The 24,889-nt window shown below is 46.0% G+C and overlaps 2 protein-coding genes and 1 non-coding gene across 3 annotated transcripts; 2 read left to right on the top strand and 1 right to left on the bottom strand.

Moving 5' to 3' along the window:
• Positions 1-902: 902 nt before the first annotated feature.
• Positions 903-5,348, bottom strand: LOC148592907 (zinc finger CCHC domain-containing protein 9-like). Its single transcript, XM_088533150.1, has 5 exons — positions 5,236-5,348; positions 2,717-2,874; positions 2,376-2,468; positions 1,418-1,486; positions 903-1,123 (listed from the first exon to the last, which is right to left on the bottom strand). The coding sequence occupies exons 1-5, from the start codon at positions 5,346-5,348 to the stop codon at positions 1,008-1,010; spliced, it is 549 nt and encodes a 182-aa protein (XP_088389276.1). The 3' UTR covers positions 903-1,007.
• Positions 5,349-8,372: 3,024 nt separating this feature from the next.
• Positions 8,373-8,445, top strand: LOC148592906 (small nucleolar RNA SNORD93). Its single transcript, XR_015913853.1, has one exon. It is a non-coding gene; the product is annotated as a small nucleolar RNA SNORD93 (small nucleolar RNA).
• Positions 8,446-13,013: 4,568 nt separating this feature from the next.
• LOC104567626 (zinc finger CCHC domain-containing protein 9) lies at positions 13,014-17,459 on the top strand. The gene is made up of 5 exons (XM_088533149.1): positions 13,014-13,126; positions 15,488-15,645; positions 15,894-15,986; positions 16,876-16,944; positions 17,239-17,459. The coding sequence occupies exons 1-5, from the start codon at positions 13,014-13,016 to the stop codon at positions 17,352-17,354; spliced, it is 549 nt and encodes a 182-aa protein (XP_088389275.1). The 3' UTR covers positions 17,355-17,459.
• Positions 17,460-24,889: the final 7,430 nt, after the last annotated feature.

Raw genomic sequence — 24,889 nt, 5'->3', positions numbered from 1 at the left:
AAAAAAAGTTCTATCACTGTTGGATCCACTGCCTGAATTACTAGTATTTGGAGATCTATGGCAGGAAATTCATTTTGAGTTGCCTCAAGTAATACTGATAAAATTTAATATTTTTTTCAAGTACAGGCTTACAGTCTCCATTTAAAAATAAATAAATCTGCCATTAAGCAGATGTGTATGTGTAGTACAAAGCAAAGTTGACTCCCAAAGCCCGAAGGGACAGGAAGACCAAAGAACAAGATTTCTTGAACACTTTCCCTTAAAAAAAAAAAAAAAAAAAAAAAAAAAGGAGGGAAAACAACCAAGCACCTTCCTTACTCTCCAACTCTTTTCAGCTGTATTTGACTATGGCTATCAGAGGAAGGGCCTTCTTGTGCTCCTCTTACTGACTCAAGACACACACACTGCTATTAATCAACTCACTGATATCTTTGATATCAAACGGTCCAGGCTTGCACATGAAGAGCAAGAAGTCCTTTCTAAAAGCAAAAGTCCAGACTACCCGACTAAAACCCAACAAGCGTGCTTAGGAAATACCCAAGATCTTTTTGACAGAAATGTAGAAAAACTTAATAACAGCAGCATGCTTGCTTTCATCTCCGACATGCAAGCAGTAGCCTAAGGCAATACTACTGGTCACCTGAATCCAACGGTCATGTAGCCCTGTGATAAACTACACCTACCCTGTTTGTTTACTGCAAGATCCCTGTGTTGAGATTTCCCTCTTCAGAGAGCTGGTAGTGAGAGGGAGCCCTGTTCAGAGGGAGAGCTGTATTTCTGCATAAACACCCAAAAATAAAGTACCTGCCTGATGCATATCTGTTGCTCCCAGCTTTTCACTAAGCTGAGTGAGTGTGGGAGGCAAAGTGGAAAAATGAGGAATACAAAAAAAAAAAAAATTAGCAGCATCAGTCTGGTTGATTTACTGGATCCAGCAATCCAGTGCACTCACTATTCTGAAGTGAAGCAATGCAGGGTTACTGCAGCTTGGTGTGCAAGAGTGGCCTTCAGAAATTAACAATTTTAGGTCCCTTCAATTTTGTTTTTTGCAGCTTTGGTGTTTCTATAATTTCTTCAGAATCTGCACTCATTCCACTGGCCCATTGCCCAACCGTAACACAATCTGTAGAATAAAAGACAATTTTATAGCAAGGCTAAGTACTATCATCATTAACAAATATACTCTAGCTAGTATTATCTTCAAAACACTTCTTGTTTTAATAAGTTCAAGTTTTGCACAGCAACTTCCCCTCCCCGCCTTACTATATGTGCACATTCCCAAAGGAAAGTTGTCCTTGTACTTACAGGCACACTTCTCAGACCTCTTTTATCCTGACCACAGCCAAGCAAAGCAGTAAATGCAAATTACTGAGCTGTGCATTCAAAATCCCCTGCGTATCATTCCTTTGCATCTCACCTGAGTTCTGGTTTTCTGGACAGTCTTTCCTGAAGTGCTCCACAGAGCCACAAAGTCTGCAGCAGCCACCTTTTAAAAGAGAAAGTTTTCATTCATCTAAGGGGGATTTGTTTTATTCCTCTATGTTGTAAAGTCTTGTTTTACTGTTTTGTAGCAACAAATTCTGTGCACACTCCACATACCAAGATCAGTACAAGCCAAGATCAAGAACTGTCCCTTTAGATAGTCCATATTCCTGGGCACAGTAACGTGACACGGGGGAGCAGATGAGCAGCCAGCTTTAGGAGCCTACATACACGCACACCCCTTCCTCTCTATCTGTGTCTCTGAGCCCTTACTAACCACAGTGCTCTGCAAAGCTCTGAATACTACAACTATCAAAGACCACATACTGAATACTTCACATTTCTTAGAAGCTGTCTTTGGGAGAAAAGAAACTGAATTCTGCAGAAACACAATTATTCAAAGTAACTTTTGAAATTAATAGGAGCTGCTGCTAAGTATGCAATCCAAACAGAGGTACTAAATTACTCATCATCTCAATATTTAAAAGAGTGTAATACCTCTAAATTGATTGTTCTTCCAATTTAATGTTTTTTTAAAATCACCTTTTGCAGTTTGTGAGATGCCCCCAAGTTTGTACTGCCCTTCTCCACTGTAGCATGTGAAATCTAGTTAGCCACATTTCCTGCTCCTCTTGAAATTGCAAGGATGAGTAAGTTCACATACTTTGAATCTGAGCTGCTTGTTTAAGATTAATCAGAAATTCTTAGGTAATTAAGATTAACATTAGATTCCCCCTAAATTGACATCTACTTTTATCTACAGTAGAGCATACTGAGAAATTCTTTCTAGTAGAACCCTCCACTTCTAGTACTGTCATGAACCTGTTCCTATGTTCTTCCTTAGCTAAGCATAAAATTAATGTTTCTATTGCAATAAAAATTGCTACACTCACCTTCAGCATATAATCCTTTGGGATTATCTGGACGCAACCTTGAAAGATGCCCCATCTCACTACAGATAAAACATTTTGCATATGGAAATGGTCCTGTAAAATCCCGTACAGTTTATAATGCAGATTAAGAACTTTGTAAAATCATAATTTACCCTAGAAAATACATTATAATACTAACTTGCTATACACTGTAATAGTCATTGTTAAAGTCATGTATTCCTTGAAACATGCCACTTTACATCCTCAGAACAGTTAACTTACTAAAAAACAAAGCCTATATTTCAGTAGTCAGAAAACCTGCACAAAGCACTTTTTGAAAAATACAAATTTCTGAATCTTACCAACAGCTGGATCTACTTTTGCTTTGCACTTGGTGATTTCATGTTCTGTGGATCCACAGCGGTAACAGATTCCTGTACCCACATCTTGACTTTCGAGTACAGCTGGACAATCAGCAGTCCCATGGCCAGGCTCTCTACAGTGGAAACACACCTTCGAAAATAAAAATTGTTACATACATTCTCATAGGCAGTTCACAAAGCCAAAGACTGCATTCCTAAATAAGTAACCTACCCCTAATATATAATTAGCACTTACGTCAAGCAGGTTTTCACTAAACCATTATTCTCTTGGCCAAGGCCCTGAGGGCATTACCAAATACATATCTCTGAACAGATACAATGATGCTCTGAACCAAATACGTATCGGTGAACAGAAAGCAGAGAACTGAGTCATATGTAACCACCAGAAGCAGCATGCTGAGCTCTCCATAATGCTTAGCATGCCTAGGAACCGATACCTATAGAGTTATTTCTGCTCAGTGTTTTAGACTTGTTATCTTCTTATTCTGAGAAAGACAGCTGCTTTATTTTAAATACAGTCAGTACTGCAGAAGGAAGAGTACATTACATGCAAACAGGCGCCAGTGGATTGCAGAGGATGATGCACTCCTGTGTGTATACAGGACCTCAACAGCTGTAGAAATTAAACCACACTCTGTATTATTAAGTGACTAGCTAAAGAGCACTACTATTTAAGTTTAAAGCCATAAAGTTTTTCCCTGTATGTTTCTGAAAAATCAAAAATTGTTATCCTACAAGCAGACAATGTTTCCTTAACAGGGAGCTATCAAATTTAACAAGGGAAATTCTATTTCTATCATGACAGTGTGTGTCTAATAATCTTCCTTCACCTGAACGATGCCTTCCAATTTTTCATTTGGATAAAGAAATATTAAAGGGCAGAGTATGTTCACTGTATAAAGTAGCTAACTAAATAGCCAACTGCAGGCTAACCATTAAAGACCTCAGTTCATCCAGGCATTTAAGCACTTGCCGAAAAATAAACCTTTAAATATGTGAGTTGACCTACCAACACATTTAAGCACTTGTTTAAATGTCTTGAAGAATTAGTCACGGGGCCCATCACCTGACGGAACTAACACAGGGCTACGGCCGGCCGAGCTGCCAGCCTGAGCACTCGGCATCCTGACACCTAACAATAAAATCCATCCATAGATGACACAGAATACAGAGTACGTCACCATTTGCCAGAGACAGCCAAGAAAGCCAAAAAGAAAAGGATCAGTAACCTGCTCAGTTTAGAGTTAAAATAAGTAAATAACTAAATCAATCCCTGTACAGGAGCCCTCAGAACGCTGCAGCTACAGCAGCATTTAGGCAGCAACAGAGTTTACCCGTTCCTTTCTCTACCCAGGCTTAAATCAAAATAACTAGAAAAATGTCATCCTGAGGCTCTGGCAAGCAGTGTTCACTAGCCAGAGATCATAGGCAAAACTCACACACGGGTACAACTGTATGGGGAACTGTGAGAAACTGTGGGATACTGTGGGAAACCGTGAAAGTTAGGAATGTGCTGAATAGCAAATAGAGAAACCTAAAACACAGGCCAGACGCGCCCGTCTCTGGTTGGTTACCTGCTGGCCGGTAGCAGGATTGGACCCAGATAGCAATAGAGTCAAGGAATTGGCTGAAGGCAGGGGGAGGGATGGTGCCCAAACAGGGACCGATAGGTGAACGGGGAAGATCGTGCGGTGAAGCAAGCTGGACAGGACAGACGGGGTGGGGGCAACATCTACGCGGCCGCAAGTGATAAACGGTAACGAAGCTCTGAACCACCGGGGAGTGCGAGCCTCGGAAGCTCTGGCACTGAGGAGTGAGAGCCTTGGAAGCTCCGGCACTCGGGAGTGCGAGCCTTGGAAGCTCTAGTCACTGGGAAGTGGGAGCCTAGCTGTCGAGGACGATGGGGGGGAATCCATGACAAAGGAGTAGGAAAAGTTGCTGCAGACTATGCAGCATGTTTTAGATAGGTCCGGGAGAGGTCAGGATATCCAAACCGGGGATTTGATTTGTCTTTTAAAATGGGGATTAGATAATTGTAACGCTTTAAGTGAGGCAACAATATGCGATCCCGGGGCCTGGGACGAGTTCGGTGCAGTTTTGTGGAACTGGGCTACCCGAGGGGACTTCACGGCGTCATCACTGTTGCGCCCGTGGCGCATTGTATGTGAGGCATTGCGAGAATACGTGGGTACATCAGAAACAGGGATAGAAGCAACACCCCCCACCCTCCAAGCGATTCAAAACCTCCACCTTTGCGCCCGGAGGACTGCTATCCACCAACGTATACTTACCCACCCCCCCCAGGCTCGGGTCTCCACACACAGCCTCCCCTCCTCCCGGACGGGGGATTGCAGGAGGTTGTGGTGTCACCACCCGTGGAGCCGGGCGGGGATAGTAAAGGGAAAGAACCGAGAATCCGTGAGTGACGGTTAGGCGTGGGGTGTTGCAGGACAGCAATATGATGTAGGGAAGGCAGCAGGGCAGGAAATGGAAGATACCTCAGGCGATCCGTTGCAGATGCTTGCGCGTCTCTTGCCACAACTCTGTCCGCGGCGCCGTAAACCGCCGGCGGCACCGGGACCCTGCCCCCCGCTGTGGAAAGGGAAGGCATTACGCACATCAATGCCGCCCTTTAGCTCATCGAGATGGGCAATCATCGAGATGGGCAATCTTTGCCTAAGGCGGGAAACGGGAAGCGCAGCGCGGGGGGTGCTCGCGTGAGGACACAAATAATGCACGCCACCGACATAGATCCCGAGATGGCAACTCCCGTGAATTTCGACTGGGAACGGCCGCCGAAGCAGAGCGAACAGTAAAGTGGACCACCGCTGATCCCCAAAAGGTTCCTTTGCGGGTCATACAGCGAAAGGAGGGACCAGTTCTAGTATTGGGATCAGAAGGGTCGGGCGTTTGGGTAACACCTCTGTTAATCCTCTCACCCGAAAAGCACGGAATATATGCTCAAGTCTCGGCGCCACGTCCACCACAAAAGGTGCGTGTCGGAGATCCGATAGCCCAGGTCGATTGGCTGACCCAGATACAAGTAGAAGAACGACCAATGTGCTCTGCACAGCTGTCAGCTGGGTTGGCCAGGTGCACAATCACGGGTTTAATGGACAGTGGGGCCGATGTAACAATTATTGCACAGAAAGATTGGTCGCCAACACAGCCGATGCAAGCCACGCTCCTGGAAGTCACGGTGGTGGCAGGCGCAGTAGCTCTGCGCGTCAGCTCCCGCTCGAGTTTGATTGGAGGTCCCGAGGGGCGGGTAGCAACTCCATACCCCTATATCTGGGGCTGGGATGAAGCAACTCTGCATTTTCCCTAGGGGCCGCTGAGCATAGCTGACTCCCGCCCTCACGTGGCTCACGGACAAGCCAGTGTGGGTGATCAGTGGTCCCTCCCTGCGGAGAAGCTGTGCCACCTTCGCGAGCTTGTCGCGGACCAACTGCGTCAAGGCCACCTCCAGCCGTCCACCAGCCCGTGGAACACACCGGTGTTTGTCATCAAAAAGAAAAGTGGGAAATGGCGATTATTACAAGATCTACGTAAAATTAATGAAGCCATGGAAGATATGGGAGCCCTACAGCCAGGGTTGCCATCCTCAACCATGATTCCAGTGGACTGGCGAATAAAAATAATTGATCTGAAAGACTGTTTTTATGCAATCCCATTGAATCCTAATGACTCCGACAAATTTGCTTTTTCCGTACCAAGCGTAAATGCAGCGGAACCGCACCAACGGTATCAGTGGACAGTATTGCCGCAGGGCATGAAGAATAGTCCCACCCTGTGTCCGTGGTTTGTAGCAAAGGCGTTGAGCCCTGTGCAGATACAGTACAAGGATGCAATTATTTATCACTATATGAATGACATTCTAATTGCCTGCAGCACAGCTACGGAGCTAGAGACTGCTATGAAGATACTGATAAAGGAGGTGACTTGAGCAGGCCTAGTGGTTGCTCCTGAAAAGGTTCAAGACGCAGCACCATGGCAATATCTGGGGTGGACGATTACCAATCAAGAAGTCTGGCCTCAGAAATTGCACATATTTCAAAAAATCAGAAACCTCAATGACTTGCAAAAAGTGCTTGGGGCCATCAATTGGGTCCGCCCCACCACTGGAGTGACAATCGAACAGCTAAGTCCATTATTCAAACTGCTAAAAGGAAACCTAGATCCAGCCTCCCCACAAGAATTAACGGCAGAAGCGGAGAAGAGTTTGCGAATAGTGGAAGAGGCGTTGCAACAACAACAAGCTCATAGAGTCTGCCCAGAATTAGGTGTGGACTTAATGATCCTACAGGGACCCAGACAACCCATTGGCTTGATTGGACAGCAAGGGAAGCAACCAACGAAACCTGTAAGAATACTGGAATGGGTGTTCCTGTCACACTCTGCACCAAGGACCATCGTCACCCATGCCAAAATGTTAGCTCAAGTCATTGGAAAAGGCCGTTTGAGAACCATTCAGCTTACGGATGCAGAGCCGAGGCAAATTCTTATTCCATCTACGCTGGAAATATTAAACTGGCTGATGCAGCACGGTCTGGTATTCCAAACTGCCCTAGCAGATTATTCAGGCAAGCTCGACGTCCACTTGCCTCATGACCCATTTTTTGCCTTAATCAATGACACGGACTTGATAGAAAAAAATGTTGTTCAGTCCGATCCCAATAGTGGATGCCCTGACCGTGTTCTCGGATGGGTCAGGATCCACTGGAAAGGCAGTCATGGTCTGGAAAATGACGGATGGAGTTTGGAAAGAACACGTGGAAGTAGTGGAAGGATCTCCACAAATAGTAGAATTGGCTGCAGTAACGTGGGCATTCGAGAACTTCAATAAAGAACTGAATGTGGTAACTGACTCAGCCTACATAGCAGGGATGGTAGCTCGAACAGAACAAGCCTGCCTGAAGGAGGTCAGAAATCCTCACCTCTTCTCCCTCTTGCGACGATTACAGAGGGCACTCGAGGAGCGAGTGAAACCGTATTTCATCACCCATATCCGGTCGTACACGACGCTGCCTGGTCCTATAGCGGAAGGAAATCACATAGCTGATCGATTGACGGCTGCTGCAGTCCTGCCCGACTTAATGAAACAAGCAGAACTGTCACACCAATTCTTCCACCAGAATGCTCGCGCATTGAAGTGCATGTTTGGACTAACCATGAATCAGGCGCGGGACATCATATCAGCTCGCCCAGACTGCCAAATGCAGCAGATGCCGTCTGTGGTGGGGACAAACCCACGAGGGTGGCAAACGGGCCAGCTGTGGCAGATGGATGTAACACACATACCAGAGTTTGGGAGGTTAAAGTATGTCCATGTGTCTGTGGATACTTTTGCAGGTGTGATAGTCGCTACTGCTCACTGCGGGGAAGGCATGAAGGATGTAAAGAGACATTTGTTGAGCGCTTTTGCGATGCTTGGGGTGCCAACTCAGATAAAAACCGATAATGGGCCAGCGTACAGTTCTCGCGCATTAGCAGGGTTTTTCCAGAGATGGGGGGTCCAGCACGTTACGGGAATTCCACAGTCCCTGTAGGGTACGGTGGTCGGAAGATCTCGCGCTGAACGGAAAGAATAGTGGAAAGAATAGGGGAGATGGGCACGTGGAATAGGAAGAAAGGTTGGCCAGGGATGAAAATGATAATGCTGATTACTTGCTAATTGCTTGATGGACTAAAGGATTTTTCTGAGGCCAACCAATATGGGAGGCGATGTTAACACTATGGGCTATGGGGCGTGCCTCCACACACAGGTGCCCTATATAAGTTCGGATGTCACAGGTGCCCTATATAAGTTTGGATGCGTCTGCAATAAGTGCCAAGTGCTGCATCCACCATAATGGTGTGTGTGTGCGCTCATTTGGCCCGGGTTCCCGGGTGGTGGAACCCGTGCCTGCTCGATGCATTGAGGCAATTGAAGCCGAAAGGCAGCAAGTCCCCCACAGGCCAAGCTATAGTAGAACATGCTCATGGCTCTCTGAAAAGAATGCTAGAAAAAAAAAGGTGAGTGAAGGGTACACCCCCCAGGACCGTTTAAATAAGGCAATGTATGTATTAAATTTTCTAAATTGGGAAGAACACGGGTTGATCCCAATAGAACGTCATCATCAGACAAGGAGAGGGCCACAAAGTGAGGGACAGGCAAAAGTAATGTATAAAAAGACCTACACATGCAAAAATGGGAAGGCCAAGGACCTCTAATAACCTGGGGGCGAGGGTATGCTTGTATTCTTGTTGCAGGACAAAAAACGTTGGGTACCAGCGCGATGGATAAAGCCCACATTATCAACACCAATGGCTGCGGAGAGAGGAAAAGATCCCAAGGAAGAGTTCCAACAATCATTGGAGGAGTAATCCTCTATGGACTTGCTGCCACCAAAGCGATCACTGCAATGCCAGTAGCACCACTACAACCTCGAGAGAACGTGTGGGTAACCTTGGTGCACCTGGGGAACCAGACTCAAACGAATATTTGTAATGGGATGTATAGTGCTAACTGTAATCATAATCCCTTGTATGTATTTGCCATGTCTCATATAATTGATACATGTCTTAGTGGAAAGAATGATAACAACTGTTCTAAAGAAGAATGCAATTGTTGGGAGGTTTTACAGTGTTGCCAAAGCCAACTCCTTGGCTATTGCGTTTTGGGTCCTTAACGATGCCTGGTGCTAGGAAAAAAAAAAGGGGGGGGGGAGATGGGGGAAACTGGGGGAAGTTAGGAATGTGCTGAATAACAGATTAGCAGATAAAGAAACCTAAAACGCAGTCTGGACATGCCAGTCTCTGGTTGGTTACCTGTTGTCCGTTAGCAGGATTGGACCCAGATAGCAATAGAGTCAAGGAATTGGCTGGAGGCAGGGGGAGGGAGCGCGTGGACAGTGTATGCTCACATGCTCGAAGAATATATAAGTTTGGTCTGATGCTCAATAAAATGGCTTCTGGCTTCTGGTCCTAAACCTTAAGCCCCTGCTCCTTCAATGCTTCCACATAACTGGTGCCTTTGGCACTTATTCAACAAACCAACCTTCTCTTCTGGGGCTTACAGGTTATAAATATTCTCAGCCAGAACGAAAGCAAAGTAATTGGTCAGACTTTCTAAGGAACCTGCTGCTGTGACAGTTGGTAAATTGCTATTCATAGAACACTGACTCAGCCACATGTAGCATACGTGCTATCTGAAATTTGTGGGATGCGTGTGCAGGCCCGGGGATCCTGACTTCTCTCCAGCTTCTTTACCTTCTGGGCCAGTGGTGCCTGTTTCTTGTAGCCTGTTGGCCTGCATGGATCAGCTTCAGACACAGTTTGTCATCTCCTGGCTCACTGGCAGCATGTGGCAGGAACAACCACATCCCGTGTTATGGCTGAGCTATAACTTGCTCAGCAATTTTGTTATTTTTAGTTTAGAATGAAAACCTGAGTTTTATTTCCCATCTGATGAAAAGTGATCCTTAAATGGCCTTCGTGGATTATTTTTACCTGCAATAAATGTATTCTAATTATTTCTAAATCTGTGTTGCTTCTTACTGGCAGTCATGGAGTTTAATAGCAAAATCAATGTACTCTTTGCGCACATCTCCCTCTAGTGGGCACAAAGCCCCAGAAAATGAGCAAAATACAGAATGGCCTTTTCTCTAGAGACATAAATATTAAAGATAATTAATGAAGAAGGAATGGTGCCCAGGTGCTTTTATAACATCACCTCTATCTGCCAAGAGAAAAATCTAGTGAAATGCTAAAATTACAGGAGATTGAATTGAGAATCATAGCATCATAGAATTGTTAAGGTTGGAAGGGACCTCTAGAGGTCGTTCAACGCCCCTGCACACGCAGGGTCACCTAGAGCACATGGCACAGGACTGCATCCAGGCGGGTTTGGAAGATCTCCAGAGAAGGAGACTCCACAGCTTCTCTGGGCAGCCTGGTCCAGGGCTCCGTCACCCTCACTGTTAAGAATTTTCTCTTTAAATTCCTACGGAACTTTTGGTGTTTCAGTTTGTGGCCATTACCTCTGGTTCTGTCAGTGGCCACCACTGAAAAGAAGCCGGCCTCATCCTCTTCACTCCCTCCCTTGAGGTACTTATAGACACTTGTTAGATCCCCTCTCAGCCTTCTCTTCTCCAGGCTGAACAGGCCCAGCTCCTTCAGCCTCTCCTCATAGGGCAGATGTTCCAGGCCCCGATCATCCTTGTAGCCCTGCGCTGGACTCTCTCCAGCAGCTCCACATCCCTCTTGTACTGGGGTGTGGGGCACTGTAAAAGTAGGTAAAAGGTCGCCGGGTTACTCCCGGGCAAGCTAGCCGGACAAAACCGGCCAGGGAGATAAGGGAACCTGAAAAACAGGCACAGCTCCTGGATGCGTCAGCCTCTGATTGGCTACCTTATGGCCATTGACAGGACTGGACCCAGATAACAATAGAGTCAAGGGATTGGCTGATGGCGGGGAAAGGGAGCGTGCGAACAGCACAGGGACAATGCATGCTTGGGGGCTATATATACGCTTGTAAGCTACAATGAAGTTGCTTCTGGTTCTTAACCTTGAGCCCCTGATCTTCAATGCATCCACACTGGGGGGCCCAGAACTGGACACAGTACTCCAGATGTGGCCTCACCAGGGCTGAGTAGAGGGGCAGGATCCCCTCCCTCAACCTGCTGAAGACGCTCTTCTTCATGCACCTCAGGATGCCATTGGCCGCCTTGGCCACGAGGGCACACTGCTGCCTCATGGTCACCTTGTCGTCCACCATGACACTCAGGTCCTTCTCTGCAGAGCTGCTCTCCAGAAGGTTAGTCCCCAACCTGTAATTGGTGTCTGGGGTTATTCCTCCTCAGGTGCAGAACCTTGCACTTGGCCTTGTTGAATTCATGAGGTTTTTCACCGCCCAGTTGTCCAGTCTGTCCAGGTCCCTCTGGATGGCAGCGCAGTCCTCTGGGGTATCAGCTACTCCTCCCAGTTTGGTATCATCAGCAAACTTGCTGAGGGAGCACTCTGTGCTTCAAAGACAGAATTATGTCACAAATAATTATGGCTCAGAGGGCTGTGCTCCTTGAGGTGCCCACTGCCAATTTTTCAGTGGAGAGGACCGAGGCGGCCTCGCTGCGACCTCATGGAGGTAGGGAGGGCGTGTTGATGGTGCAGCGTCAGCCTTGCTGACAGACAAACACCATTTAAGCATGAACGTCTTGGCTACAGGGTCGTGCTTTTAATGCAACATGATTGCACCAGCTCAGTTTCCATCTGCAGGGAGGATTGACACACGTTTGGCGCCACGATATGCTATGGGCTGCGCCTGAGCCTTCATCCTCCGGCTCCCCCTGTTCCCAGCGGCTGCGCAGTGCCGGCCACGGCTCCTTCCGCCGTTGCCACGAGAGGTCAGCAGCCGCGGCGGCTCCGCTTCTGCCTCGCGCGGCGAGATAGCGCCTCGCAGCTCCCGCCGCCGCAACATGGCGCCCGCGGCACGACGCGACGCGTGTGCCAGGCCCCGGTGACGCAATTCCCCTTCCGGTGCGCGGTGCCGCCGGTCTGGGCAACGGTCGCGTGGGCTGCTTTCTAGGTGCCTGTGTTAAACTTCACCTTTTTTTCTTTTATTTCTTTTTTTTATTGTTCTCAAGCTCTCTAAGATGCTCCTGGGGCAGCCGTGACCCGATGGGCTCACAACGGCGCCACCGAGGGCAGCAAAGCGCTGGATACGACTCCCTGGGAGGAGAAGTTCCAAGTACCAATCTTTCTGTGCAATAATTGTTACATCGGCCCCACTGTCCATTAAACCCGTGATTGTGCACCTGGCCAACCCAGCTGACAGCTGTGCAGAGCACATTGGTCGTTCTTCTACTTGTATCTGGGTCAGCCAATCGACCTGGGCTATCGGATCTCCGACACGCACCTTTTGTGGTGGACGTGGCGCCGAGACTTGAGCATATATTCCGTGCTTTTCGGGTGAGAGGATTAACAGAGGTGTTACCCAAACGCCCGACCCTTCTGATCCCAATACTAGAACTGGTCCCTCCTTTCGCTGTATGACCCGCAAAGGAACCTTTTGGGGATCAGCGGTGGTCCACTTTACTGTTCGCTCTGCTTCGGCGGCCGTTCCCAGTCGAAATTCACGGGAGTTGCCATCTCGGGATCTATGTCGGTGGCGTGCATTATTTGTGTCCTCACGCGAGCACCCCCCGCGCTGCGCTTCCCGTTTCCCGCCTTAGGCAAAGATTGCCCATCTCGATGATTGCCCATCTCGATGAGCTAAAGGGCGGCATTGATGTGCGTAATGCCTTCCCTTTCCACAGCGGGGGGCAGGGTCCCGGTGCCGCCGGCGGTTTACGGCGCCGCGGACAGAGTTGTGGCAAGAGACGCGCAAGCATCTGCAACGGATCGCCTGAGGTATCTTCCATTTCCTGCCCTGCTGCCTTCCCTACATCATATTGCTGTCCTGCAACACCCCACGCCTAACCGTCACTCACGGATTCTCGGTTCTTTCCCTTTACTATCCCCGCCCGGCTCCACGGGTGGTGACACCACAACCTCCTGCAATCCCCCGTCCGGGAGGAGGGGAGGCTGTGTGTGGAGACCCGAGCCTGGGGGGGGTGGGTAAGTATACGTTGGTGGATAGCAGTCCTCCGGGCGCAAAGGTGGAGGTTTTGAATCGCTTGGAGGGTGGGGGGTGTTGCTTCTATCCCTGTTTCTGATGTACCCACGTATTCTCGCAATGCCTCACATACAATGCGCCACGGGCGCAACAGTGATGACGCCGTGAAGTCCCCTCGGGTAGCCCAGTTCCACAAAACTGCACCGAACTCGTCCCAGGCCCCGGGATCGCATATTGTTGCCTCACTTAAAGCGTTACAATTATCTAATCCCCATTTTAAAAGACAAATCAAATCCCCGGTTTGGATATCCTGACCTCTCCCGGACCTATCTAAAACATGCTGCATAGTCTGCAGCAACTTTTCCTACTCCTTTGTCATGGATTCCCCCCCATCGTCCTCGACAGCTAGGCTCCCACTTCCCAGTGACTAGAGCTTCCAAGGCTCGCACTCCCGAGTGCCGGAGCTTCCAAGGCTCTCACTCCTCAGTGCCAGAGCTTCCGAGGCTCGCACTCCCCGGTGGTTCAGAGCTTCGTTACCGTTTATCACTTGCGGCCGCGTAGATGTTGCCCCCACCCCGTCTGTCCTGTCCAGCTTGCTTCACCGCACGATCTTCCCCGTTCACCTATCGGTCCCTGTTTGGGCACCATCCCTCCCCCTGCCTTCAGCCAATTCCTTGACTCTATTGCTATCTGGGTCCAATCCTGCTACCGGCCAGCAGGTAACCAACCAGAGACGGGCGCGTCTGGCCTGTGTTTTAGGTTTCTCTATCTGCTATTCAGCACATTCCTAACTTTCACGGTTTCCCACAGTATCCCACAGTTTCTCACAGTTCCCCATACAGTTGTACCCGTGTGTGAGTTTTGCCTATGATCTCTGGCTAGTGAACACTGCTTGCCAGAGCCTCAGGATGACATTTTTCTAGTTATTTTGATTTAAGCCTGGGTAGAGAAAGGAACGGGTAAACTCTGTTGCTGCCTAAATGCTGCTGTAGCTGCAGCGTTCTGAGGGCTCCTGTACAGGGATTGATTTAGTTATTTACTTATTTTAACTCTAAACTGAGCAGGTTACTGATCCTTTTCTTTTTGGCTTTCTTGGCTGTCTCTGGCAAATGGTGACGTACTCTGTATTCTGTGTCATCTATGGATGGATTTTATTGTTAGGTGTCAGGATGCCGAGTGCTCAGGCTGGCAGCTCGGCCGGCCGTAGCCCTGTGTTAGTTCCGTCAGGTGATGGGCCCCGTGACTAATTCTTCAAGACATTTAAACAAGTGCTTAAATGTGTTGGTAGGTCAACTCACATATTTAAAGGTTTATTTTTCGGCAAGTGCTTAAATGCCTGGATGAACTGAGGCCTTTAATGGTTAGCCTGCAGTTGGCTATTTAGTTAGCTACTTTATACAGTGAACATACTCTGCCCTTTAATATTTCTTTATCCAAATGAAAAATTGGAAGGCATCGTTCAGGTGAAGGAAGATTATTAGACACACACTGTCATGATAGAAATAGAATTTCCCTTGTTAAATTTGATAGCTCCCTGTTAAGGAAACATTGTCTGCTTGTAGGATAACAATTTTTGATTTTTCAGAAACATACAGGGAAAAACTTTATGGCTTTAAACTTAAATAGTAGTGCTCTTTAGCTAGTCACTTAATAATACAGAGTGTGGTTTAATTTCTACAGCTGTTGAGGTCCTGTATACACACAGGAGTGCATCATCCTCTGCAATCCACTGGCGCCTGTTTGCATGTAATGTACTCTTCCTTCTGCAGTACTGACTGTATTTAAAATAAAGCAGCTGTCTTTCTCAGAATAAGAAGATAACAAGTCTAAAACACTGAGCAGAAATAACTCTATAGGTATCGGTTCCTAGGCATGCTAAGCATTATGGAGAGCTCAGCATGCTGCTTCTGGTGGTTACATATGACTCAGTTCTCTGCTTTCTGTTCACCGATACGTATTTGGTTCAGAGCATCATTGTATCTGTTCAGAGATATGTATTTGGTAATGCCCTCAGGGCCTTGGCCAAGAGAATAATGGTTTAGTGAAAACCTGCTTGACGTAAGTGCTAATTATATATTAGGGGTAGGTTACTTATTTAGGAATGCAGTCTTTGGCTTTGTGAACTGCCTATGAGAATGTATGTAACAATTTTTATTTTCGAAGGTGTGTTTCCACTGTAGAGAGCCTGGCCATGGGACTGCTGATTGTCCAGCTGTACTCGAAAGTCAAGATGTGGGTACAGGAATCTGTTACCGCTGTGGATCCACAGAACATGAAATCACCAAGTGCAAAGCAAAAGTAGATCCAGCTGTTGGTAAGATTCAGAAATTTGTATTTTTCAAAAAGTGCTTTGTGCAGGTTTTCTGACTACTGAAATATAGGCTTTGTTTTTTAGTAAGTTAACTGTTCTGAGGATGTAAAGTGGCATGTTTCAAGGAATACATGACTTTAACAATGACTATTACAGTGTATAGCAAGTTAGTATTATAATGTATTTTCTAGGGTAAATTATGATTTTACAAAGTTCTTAATCTGCATTATAAACTGTACGGGATTTTACAGGACCATTTCCATATGCAAAATGTTTTATCTGTAGTGAGATGGGGCATCTTTCAAGGTTGCGTCCAGATAATCCCAAAGGATTATATGCTGAAGGTGAGTGTAGCAATTTTTATTGCAATAGAAACATTAATTTTATGCTTAGCTAAGGAAGAACATAGGAACAGGTTCATGACAGTACTAGAAGTGGAGGGTTCTACTAGAAAGAATTTCTCAGTATGCTCTACTGTAGATAAAAGTAGATGTCAATTTAGGGGGAATCTAATGTTAATCTTAATTACCTAAGAATTTCTGATTAATCTTAAACAAGCAGCTCAGATTCAAAGTATGTGAACTTACTCATCCTTGCAATTTCAAGAGGAGCAGGAAATGTGGCTAACTAGATTTCACATGCTACAGTGGAGAAGGGCAGTACAAACTTGGGGGCATCTCACAAACTGCAAAAGGTGATTTTAAAAAAACATTAAATTGGAAGAACAATCAATTTAGAGGTATTACACTCTTTTAAATATTGAGATGATGAGTAATTTAGTACCTCTGTTTGGATTGCATACTTAGCAGCAGCTCCTATTAATTTCAAAAGTTACTTTGAATAATTGTGTTTCTGCAGAATTCAGTTTCTTTTCTCCCAAAGACAGCTTCTAAGAAATGTGAAGTATTCAGTATGTGGTCTTTGATAGTTGTAGTATTCAGAGCTTTGCAGAGCACTGTGGTTAGTAAGGGCTCAGAGACACAGATAGAGAGGAAGGGGTGTGCGTGTATGTAGGCTCCTAAAGCTGGCTGCTCATCTGCTCCCCCGTGTCACGTTACTGTGCCCAGGAATATGGACTATCTAAAGGGACAGTTCTTGATCTTGGCTTGTACTGATCTTGGTATGTGGAGTGTGCACAGAATTTGTTGCTACAAAACAGTAAAACAAGACTTTACAACATAGAGGAATAAAACAAATCCCCCTTAGATGAATGAAAACTTTCTCTTTTAAAAGGTGGCTGCTGCAGACTTTGTGGCTCTGTGGAGCACTTCAGGAAAGACTGTCCAGAAAACCAGAACTCAGGTGAGATGCAAAGGAATGATACGCAGGGGATTTTGAATGCACAGCTCAGTAATTTGCATTTACTGCTTTGCTTGGCTGTGGTCAGGATAAAAGAGGTCTGAGAAGTGTGCCTGTAAGTACAAGGACAACTTTCCTTTGGGAATGTGCACATATAGTAAGGCGGGGAGGGGAAGTTGCTGTGCAAAACTTGAACTTATTAAAACAAGAAGTGTTTTGAAGATAATACTAGCTAGAGTATATTTGTTAATGATGATAGTACTTAGCCTTGCTATAAAATTGTCTTTTATTCTACAGATTGTGTTACGGTTGGGCAATGGGCCAGTGGAATGAGTGCAGATTCTGAAGAAATTATAGAAACACCAAAGCTGCAAAAAACAAAATTGAAGGGACCTAAAATTGTTAATTTCTGAAGGCCACTCTTGCACACCAAGCTGCAGTAACCCTGCATTGCTTCACTTCAGAATAGTGAGTGCACTGGATTGCTGGATCCAGTAAATCAACCAGACTGATGCTGCTAATTTTTTTTTTTTTTGTATTCCTCATTTTTCCACTTTGCCTCCCACACTCACTCAGCTTAGTGAAAAGCTGGGAGCAACAGATATGCATCAGGCAGGTACTTTATTTTTGGGTGTTTATGCAGAAATACAGCTCTCCCTCTGAACAGGGCTCCCTCTCACTACCAGCTCTCTGAAGAGGGAAATCTCAACACAGGGATCTTGCAGTAAACAAACAGGGTAGGTGTAGTTTATCACAGGGCTACATGACCGTTGGATTCAGGTGACCAGTAGTATTGCCTTAGGCTACTGCTTGCATGTCGGAGATGAAAGCAAGCATGCTGCTGTTATTAAGTTTTTCTACATTTCTGTCAAAAAGATCTTGGGTATTTCCTAAGCACGCTTGTTGGGTTTTAGTCGGGTAGTCTGGACTTTTGCTTTTAGAAAGGACTTCTTGCTCTTCATGTGCAAGCCTGGACCGTTTGATATCAAAGATATCAGTGAGTTGATTAATAGCAGTGTGTGTGTCTTGAGTCAGTAAGAGGAGCACAAGAAGGCCCTTCCTCTGATAGCCATAGTCAAATACAGCTGAAAAGAGTTGGAGAGTAAGGAAGGTGCTTGGTTGTTTTCCCTCCTTTTTTTTTTTTTTTTTTTTTTTTTTTAAGGGAAAGTGTTCAAGAAATCTTGTTCTTTGGTCTTCCTGTCCCTTCGGGCTTTGGGAGTCAACTTTGCTTTGTACTACACATACACATCTGCTTAATGGCAGATTTATTTATTTTTAAATGGAGACTGTAAGCCTGTACTTGAAAAAAATATTAAATTTTATCAGTATTACTTGAGGCAACTCAAAATGAATTTCCTGCCATAGATCTCCAAATACTAGTAATTCAGGCAGTGGATCCAACAGTGATAGAACTTTTTTTTGTGTCTAATCATGTCAGAATGGATTTTCTTAAATCCATGAAACAAGGAGGACACGGTTACTAGAGAAGTGCACCAAAGTTGCCCTCACTTGCCCTGTGTCAGCCTGAAGGGCGTCTTGGCACAACCCTGAGCAGCAGGGCTGGGTGCTGTTCATGGTATCTGTACCGTGCTTCCTTGCGCTGTGTAGACATGTGCCACAGACCTGGAAATCGAGCTTTTTAGTGTTGTATCAGTGCTGTGGTTGCCATGGGGCAGATGTGGTACTTCTTTGCCCTCCGCATCCCCAATGTCTGCCTTCTAAAAACTTGCCTTGCCTGATCCAATAACGAGCAGCAGTGGCCGAGGGAAAACACAGTGATAAAGCTACTGCGTGAGCACAATTAACATATCCTTTCAATGAAAGTGCTAAATGTCCATAAGGAGGCCTTGCTGCACATGAAGTAGTACTAGGTAATCAACTAAGTTCAGGGTTTTCAGGGGCTGAGAAACAGGCTCTGAAGCTACAGGTTTAGAATGCAAAGAACAAATACAGGAGTTTAATTGTCTAGATACTTTTTGCATCTGCACATTTTTTTTAATAAAATGCTGATCAATATGGTAGTTAGTGCTCTTATTTCAGGCTTCCTGGCTCTGCTCTGGATACAAAGGCACCTAAGCTGACAAAGCTAGAGTATGTTCAGTTTATAATAACTGGAGCACACATTTAAATGGGAGGGGAGGGGTGGGGGGTGGGAATGGATAAAATCAAGGAGCTTAATTACAGAGCTCTAATTCAACTGTTAAAGTTCAAAGTAATAGCACTTTTAACAGTGCAGCAGACCTGGATCCTAGCTTAAAAGGTGTTTCTATTGATATTGATGTAAAATGTTACTGTTGGTGACTGCCACCTGCCTCAGGGGACAGTGCCAAAAGTGTCTCCTCCCTTCAGGACAGGGTTGCAGTTTTTCTTGTAGTGCCAATCCCTGGGTACAATAGTTTCATACCTGTTCCTTTGATCCATCTTGTACTCCAAAACACTTGCCAAGCTCCTGCAGCTAAGTGCTGCGCTGCTGTTTGCCAGTCAGGGACAGGCCTCTTCAGCCTTGCAAAGCCACATGGTGGGGCTCCAAGAGATGTTCAGGAACAGCTGTTCAGGTAATCACAACATGTGCTTACATAGGCTAGGTAACTCAAAGGAAGTTTTATCTTTTATTCCTGTTCTCTGCTCCTGAGGAAAAGGACATTCTGAAAAGGTTTGTACTGCATTCCATATAACATCAGTGAAGAGCTTTACATGTTAAGGCTCCACTTCACTAAGTGCTACATAGAACTATTTGCTAAATTTGCCCACTAATAAATACTCCCTTTGAGTGGCTGCACAAAGGCATGTGTAGTTAAAAGAATGCTATTTGAAAAGCTCTTGTAGAAGCTGTATGTAAAGATATGCTTGTACCTGCAAGCAAATTACAGTTAGACAAACAATTAAATTTAAGGAAAACCTTGTGCTAGCAGAAGCCTCCTGAATCTCCTTGTCTTAGAAGGTGGCTAATATTTGTTGTAGAGTCTTTAGGCTACATAGAAAAGATAAATTTACCTGTACAGCTCTAGCCCCATTCACAGAAGGCTGATGCCTGTGTGGCAGGGTCAGAGGGAATGAAGCTGCTGGCCAGAATTGGGCAGCTGTGGTTTCCCAGGGATGTTGGTGTTTTGCTGACAGTCTCCCAGCCTGGAGCTCCTCCTTTCAGAAGCAGAAAATGCCACCTGAGAACAGCCAAGTTCAGGCGGTAGTGGGAGCTCATGGGAAGTTCAGCACAAAAATCAGTATCTCATTGGCCTCACGCTTCTCCCAAGTTCCTGCCCTTACCACTGAATACAATGTGGTCAGTAACTGGCCTAAGGATGATCCAGTGGCTCAGACTGAACAGGGTGCACAGGTCCTCCACCCCCAACACCAAAGTGGGGGCACACTCTTTATGTTTGAAGATTAGGAATACATAGGCTCTAGGGACAGAAACCAGGTCACCTGGCTCAAAAAATGCTAAAAAAAACCAACCAAACAAAAAACAATCAATCAAAAAAACAACTAACACCACACATGCTACCGAGGCCAGAACCTAACTTCTGTGTATAAGTAGCTCTAGGAGGCAGGTTGTGTGCTGGCAGCAGCTGAGCTTGGGCACTTGGAGCTCTGCATGTGCATTCAGAGCTAAACATTAGGCGTCTCTGTTCACTAAAGCTTGGGCCCACACTCACCTGTAAGTACAAGGACAACTTTCCTTTGGGAATGTGCACATATAGTAAGGCGGGGAGGGGAAGTTGCATTATGGAGAGCTCAGCATGCTGCTTCTGGTGGTTACATATGAGTCAGTTCTCTGCTTTCTGTTCACCGAGGAGATACAGGCATCTCATTGCTGCAGAGGAAAGTCGAGGTGCCAGCGTCCCTGCAGTCATTTGCAAGTGTCAGGCCAGTGATCCTGGCCTGACAGCAAATATCCCAATGCCCAAAGTCTTGTGGAAAACTGGCTCTTGTCTGGGAGTCTCCTGTTTGCCCTCATCTGGAGTGAGGTGCCTGGATACATTTTCAAGATTTGCCAGTAATAGCTTGCAGAATTGGGGATTTATTGTTGCTTTCTTGAAGAGTTTGGCTTGAGAAGGCCTTCTGGCTTTGAGGAGGGGAGTCCATCTCTGTAGTCAGTCAAAATATAGTCACAGCTTGAATATATACAATATATACAGTCCATATATATGTGTGTGTGCTTGTTAGATATATATGTATACACATAAGTGTATGCTTTATAATACAGGAATATATTTGGTGATAGATTTAGCTACCTATCTAGTCTCAGCAATACAGAGGCCTTTTTAGACTTAAAAACACATATATTAATTATTTTCTCCTATGGTCATTACTCATGTCCATAGGAGCTCAGATTTCCCTGGTAACTGCATGCATCTCACTGATGTCTAATGGTTCTGTCAGGGTAACTGTGATGAAAACCTGCTACAGAAAGCGTAGTTACAAGAATGGAATGAAATCTAGACCTATACCTAGACTAAGAAAACCTATGGACAACATTATCATCTCAAATGAGCATGTACAAGTGCAAAAAATAAACTAAAATCCTCTGAGAGTGTAGGGCATAGGTGTTTGTCTAGGAAACTCTTGGAACGGTGTGAGTTCACAGAAAAACAGATAGGTGAGCAAAATTGCAAAATTCTTCTATTACCCTGCTTTACTGATAATCTTATTCTAATTGTAATGTAGCGGGTATTTTTCCACAAAGAACCCAATCTTTTTCTTTCATATAATTTCTTCTGAGAGAATTAAAATGCGGTGCCCATGAGCAACAATGCGCTGTGCAAGAGACAGCTGTGTGTTTGTGCCCTGTTGGAAGAGGCGCCTTAATAGGATTTTGCACTGCACCTAATGCACGTCAGCACGTGTCATGTTTTCAAACATCTTTGCAGGCAAAAGAAATGGCTGTTTAAAGTCTTTAATCTTTAAATCAGGCCTTAAGCTGAAAGTAAACTGTAAAAGGAATTACAGTAGAAAAAGATGAATAGTAATTATTTGGCAGGTCTTAGATTACAGTCTGACAAATCATATTAGTCAAATAATTCTGCATATAAATATTAGCCGTAATCCATTCCCTATGCTATCTGCTGCCTTTCTGGATATTTGCACAGAAAAATGACATCAGGTCTACCCAGATGTATATTAATGTTGTAAGAGTGACAGCTTCATGAGTGTTTAAGTCAGTCAGTTCCTGTTAGGTCAGCGCATGATTTTAGGTGTAAGGTGCCATGAGTGAAATCCATTACAAATGTCAGAGCTGCAGACTTGGTGGTTAAGGTTTTAAGACAGACTTCAGAAAATGTCAGTTCTGTGCACCTGGTGCCCCCTGTAATTAAAGTCTTGATTACAGGGAACATTCCTATTGAAGCATGGGTTTTGCTTGCTCTTTCCATGAGTCAGGTAAACACGAGTGCACAGTATAAAGCCCAAATTCAAAGATATCCCAGGGGGTCAGTCTTCAACCGCTCGGAGCAGCTTCTCAGCCTCTGCACTGTGGCTGTTGCTCTAGCTCATGTTGTGTTATATTTCCCAGAAAAAAAAAGGTGATGCAGTCCATCTCCTATGGGTTACGATCATATGAGATCGGCCTGGTAATGCATTTACTTCAACATATGGCTGAAAACCTGGCTCAGGGAGGCCTGGCACAAATAGTTGGGCTTAAATATCTGTGCATGCCAATAGATGTAAATGTGCTCCCAGCTGAGAGCTGTGTGTTGTCTGTTTTCCCTGACTCTCTCCTTCCACGTTTTCAGCCTGTGTTTCTCTCATTGCCTATTCTGCTTCATCTTTTCCCCTGTAAGTGCCTTCAAAAGAGCAGGTCTGTCATTTCCCAGCTATTTCTGTGGTGCACAGGACAAAGAATTGCAGCTTTGCGGTGGCCACCCTGCAGATCCTGTGCGTGCCTGTTGCACTGGCCGTCAGGACAACGTGTTTATTGCTAGGGCAGTGTCTGTGCAACTGGTGTATAGAGCAGGAACACGCTCCCGTCCCAGAAGGCAGGATGTGCTCAGCGTGGAGACGGACAGCAAGCTGTCTGGAGGACAGTGATGATGCACCAAGGTTGGCTGGAAAAGTCCCTCATGGTGTTAAGAGTTTGAGTTTCATTTAAAATATTAAATAGTGACCTAGAAAGAATGAAAATAAAATACTCATATTCATCAGCTGAGGTGTTCTTGTTGACAGTTGTTAGGTCCAGTTTTTGAATTGACGGAGAGAGAGGCAAATACCATCGATATATTGTGCTTTTAATGATAGGAGAAAGATAATAAGTATTACCAGCTAGCTGGGGTCCGGGCTTTCCCACGCAGGGGTCACACCACGGACCCCGACCGCTTCGGTCGTCCCTCTTTTATACCGTTCTTACCCCCAAAATGTTCCCCCTCCCGTTTTCCTGTTCTGCTTTCATGTCAATGTTATCTATATTTTATTGCTGACTGGGACACCTGGATAGGCAACCCCTCCATGCAGAGCCACCTGTCATGCCATTTATCAAGAGTCCTTGCACTTTGAGACTAAGTATTGACTAGCTTATTAGCACACTCTACATTAACTATTTAATTCCTACACAGTGTGAATATCACAGAGAGTGAGAAAGACCACAACAGTGAGACTTGGAAGTTGCAAATAATAAACTCTTACAAAATAACCCATATGAGAGGGAATATTTTAGTTTTGAAGGACATGCTTGGACACCAGCAGTGCAGGGAAGGGTGCAGCTTAGCAATAGCAGACGGTAAATTAGAGACGGGTACTGGTGCCTGTGCAGGCTTGCGGCTCCATGCCTGGGAGAGCACAGGGAAGCCAGAGCAGTTCTCTGGCTTCTTGTCTCATCTGCAGGCATTTTGCAATAAGCTCAGTCACAGGATCATGGAATCATGTAGGCTGGAGGTCTGGCAGTCAGGAGGCCTGGAGGCAACTCCATCCAATGCCCCCACTCAAAGCAGGGACAACTTAGACCAGATTGCCCAGGGACTTGTTCAGTCAAGTGCTGAGTGTCTCCAAGGATGGAGATGTCACAATCTGTCTGGGCACTCTGTTCCCATTTTTGACCACTCTCACAGTGCAAATGGTTTCCCAGATATCTTACCAGAAATTTCCGTATTCCAGTTTGTATCCAGTGCCTTGTGGACGTACTGAGGAGCAGGGTCCCTGCGAGGGTGAGCCACAGACCTTTATTTAGGGTTAAAGGCCACTTACAGAGCTTCCGCGCCTGGAGCAGCCCCCACCCTGCCCGGCAGCACGGCAACCCAACCAGCCAATCAGGCAGGTGATACTGCACCGACCACCCCGAGGCCATCCAATGAGCTGCCTGGTCACGCGCTGGCTGCGTGGCTGCAGCTCCCACCTCTCCTGCTCAGTCCCCCGTCTGCTGAGGAGATGCTCCCTGTCACCGGCCTCAGGCTGACTGCAACAGTGCCTCTCGCTCTGTCACTGTGCATCTCCAAGAAGAGTCCTGGGTTTGTCCTCTCTAAATCTTCCAGTATAGGCAGCAATAAGATGCCCTCTCTTCTTCACTGAACAAACCCTCAGCTTTACCTCATTCATCATGGGCTCCACCCTCTACCCATCTTGGTGGCCCTGCGCTGGACTTGCTCCTGTTTGTCACTGTCTTTTCTGTACTGGGGAGCCCCAAACTGGCTGCAGGATTCTGGATGTGGACTTGCCAGTGCCATGTAGAAGAGAATAATCACTTCCATTGATCTACTGGCTGCACTCATGTGCAATACAGCCCAGCATAGGCATGCTGCTGGCTCATGCTCAACTTGCTGTCCACCAGGACTCTGAAGTCCTTGAAAAGCTGCTTTCTGGCCAGTTGTCCACAAGCTCATGCTGCTGCATGGAGTTACTGCAACCCAAGTTGCATTTGCCTTTGTTGAACTTTGTGGGTTTTCAGTCAGTGCTATTCTGCAGTCCAACTCCCTCTGAAGAGCAGCCTTGCTCATCAGCTGCTCCCTGCCACTTAGCACCATCA

This window comes from Tinamus guttatus, unplaced genomic scaffold (assembly GCF_059628265.1).
Source record: "Tinamus guttatus ecotype Peru unplaced genomic scaffold, ASM5962826v1 Tinamus_guttatus_pri_ptg000485l, whole genome shotgun sequence".
Classification (NCBI taxonomy): Eukaryota; Metazoa; Chordata; class Aves; order Tinamiformes; family Tinamidae; genus Tinamus; species Tinamus guttatus.
This window is presented reverse-complemented; position numbering and strand designations above follow the sequence as displayed.

Coding starts and splice junctions, on each gene's coding strand:
- LOC148592907 (XM_088533150.1), bottom strand. CDS start 5,348: ATGCCTTCCCTTTCCACAGCGGGGGGCAGGGTCCCGGTGCCGCCGGCG. Junction 1,487..2,375: donor CAAAGGATTATATGCTGAAG/GTGAGTGTAGCA, acceptor CTCTTTTAAAAG/GTGGCTGCTGCAGACTTTGT. Junction 1,124..1,417: donor TCCAGAAAACCAGAACTCAG/GTGAGATGCAAA, acceptor TTTATTCTACAG/ATTGTGTTACGGTTGGGCAA.
- LOC104567626 (XM_088533149.1), top strand. CDS start 13,014: ATGCCTTCCCTTTCCACAGCGGGGGGCAGGGTCCCGGTGCCGCCGGCG. Junction 15,646..15,893: donor AAAAGTAGATCCAGCTGTTG/GTAAGATTCAGA, acceptor GGGATTTTACAG/GACCATTTCCATATGCAAAA. Junction 15,987..16,875: donor CAAAGGATTATATGCTGAAG/GTGAGTGTAGCA, acceptor CTCTTTTAAAAG/GTGGCTGCTGCAGACTTTGT.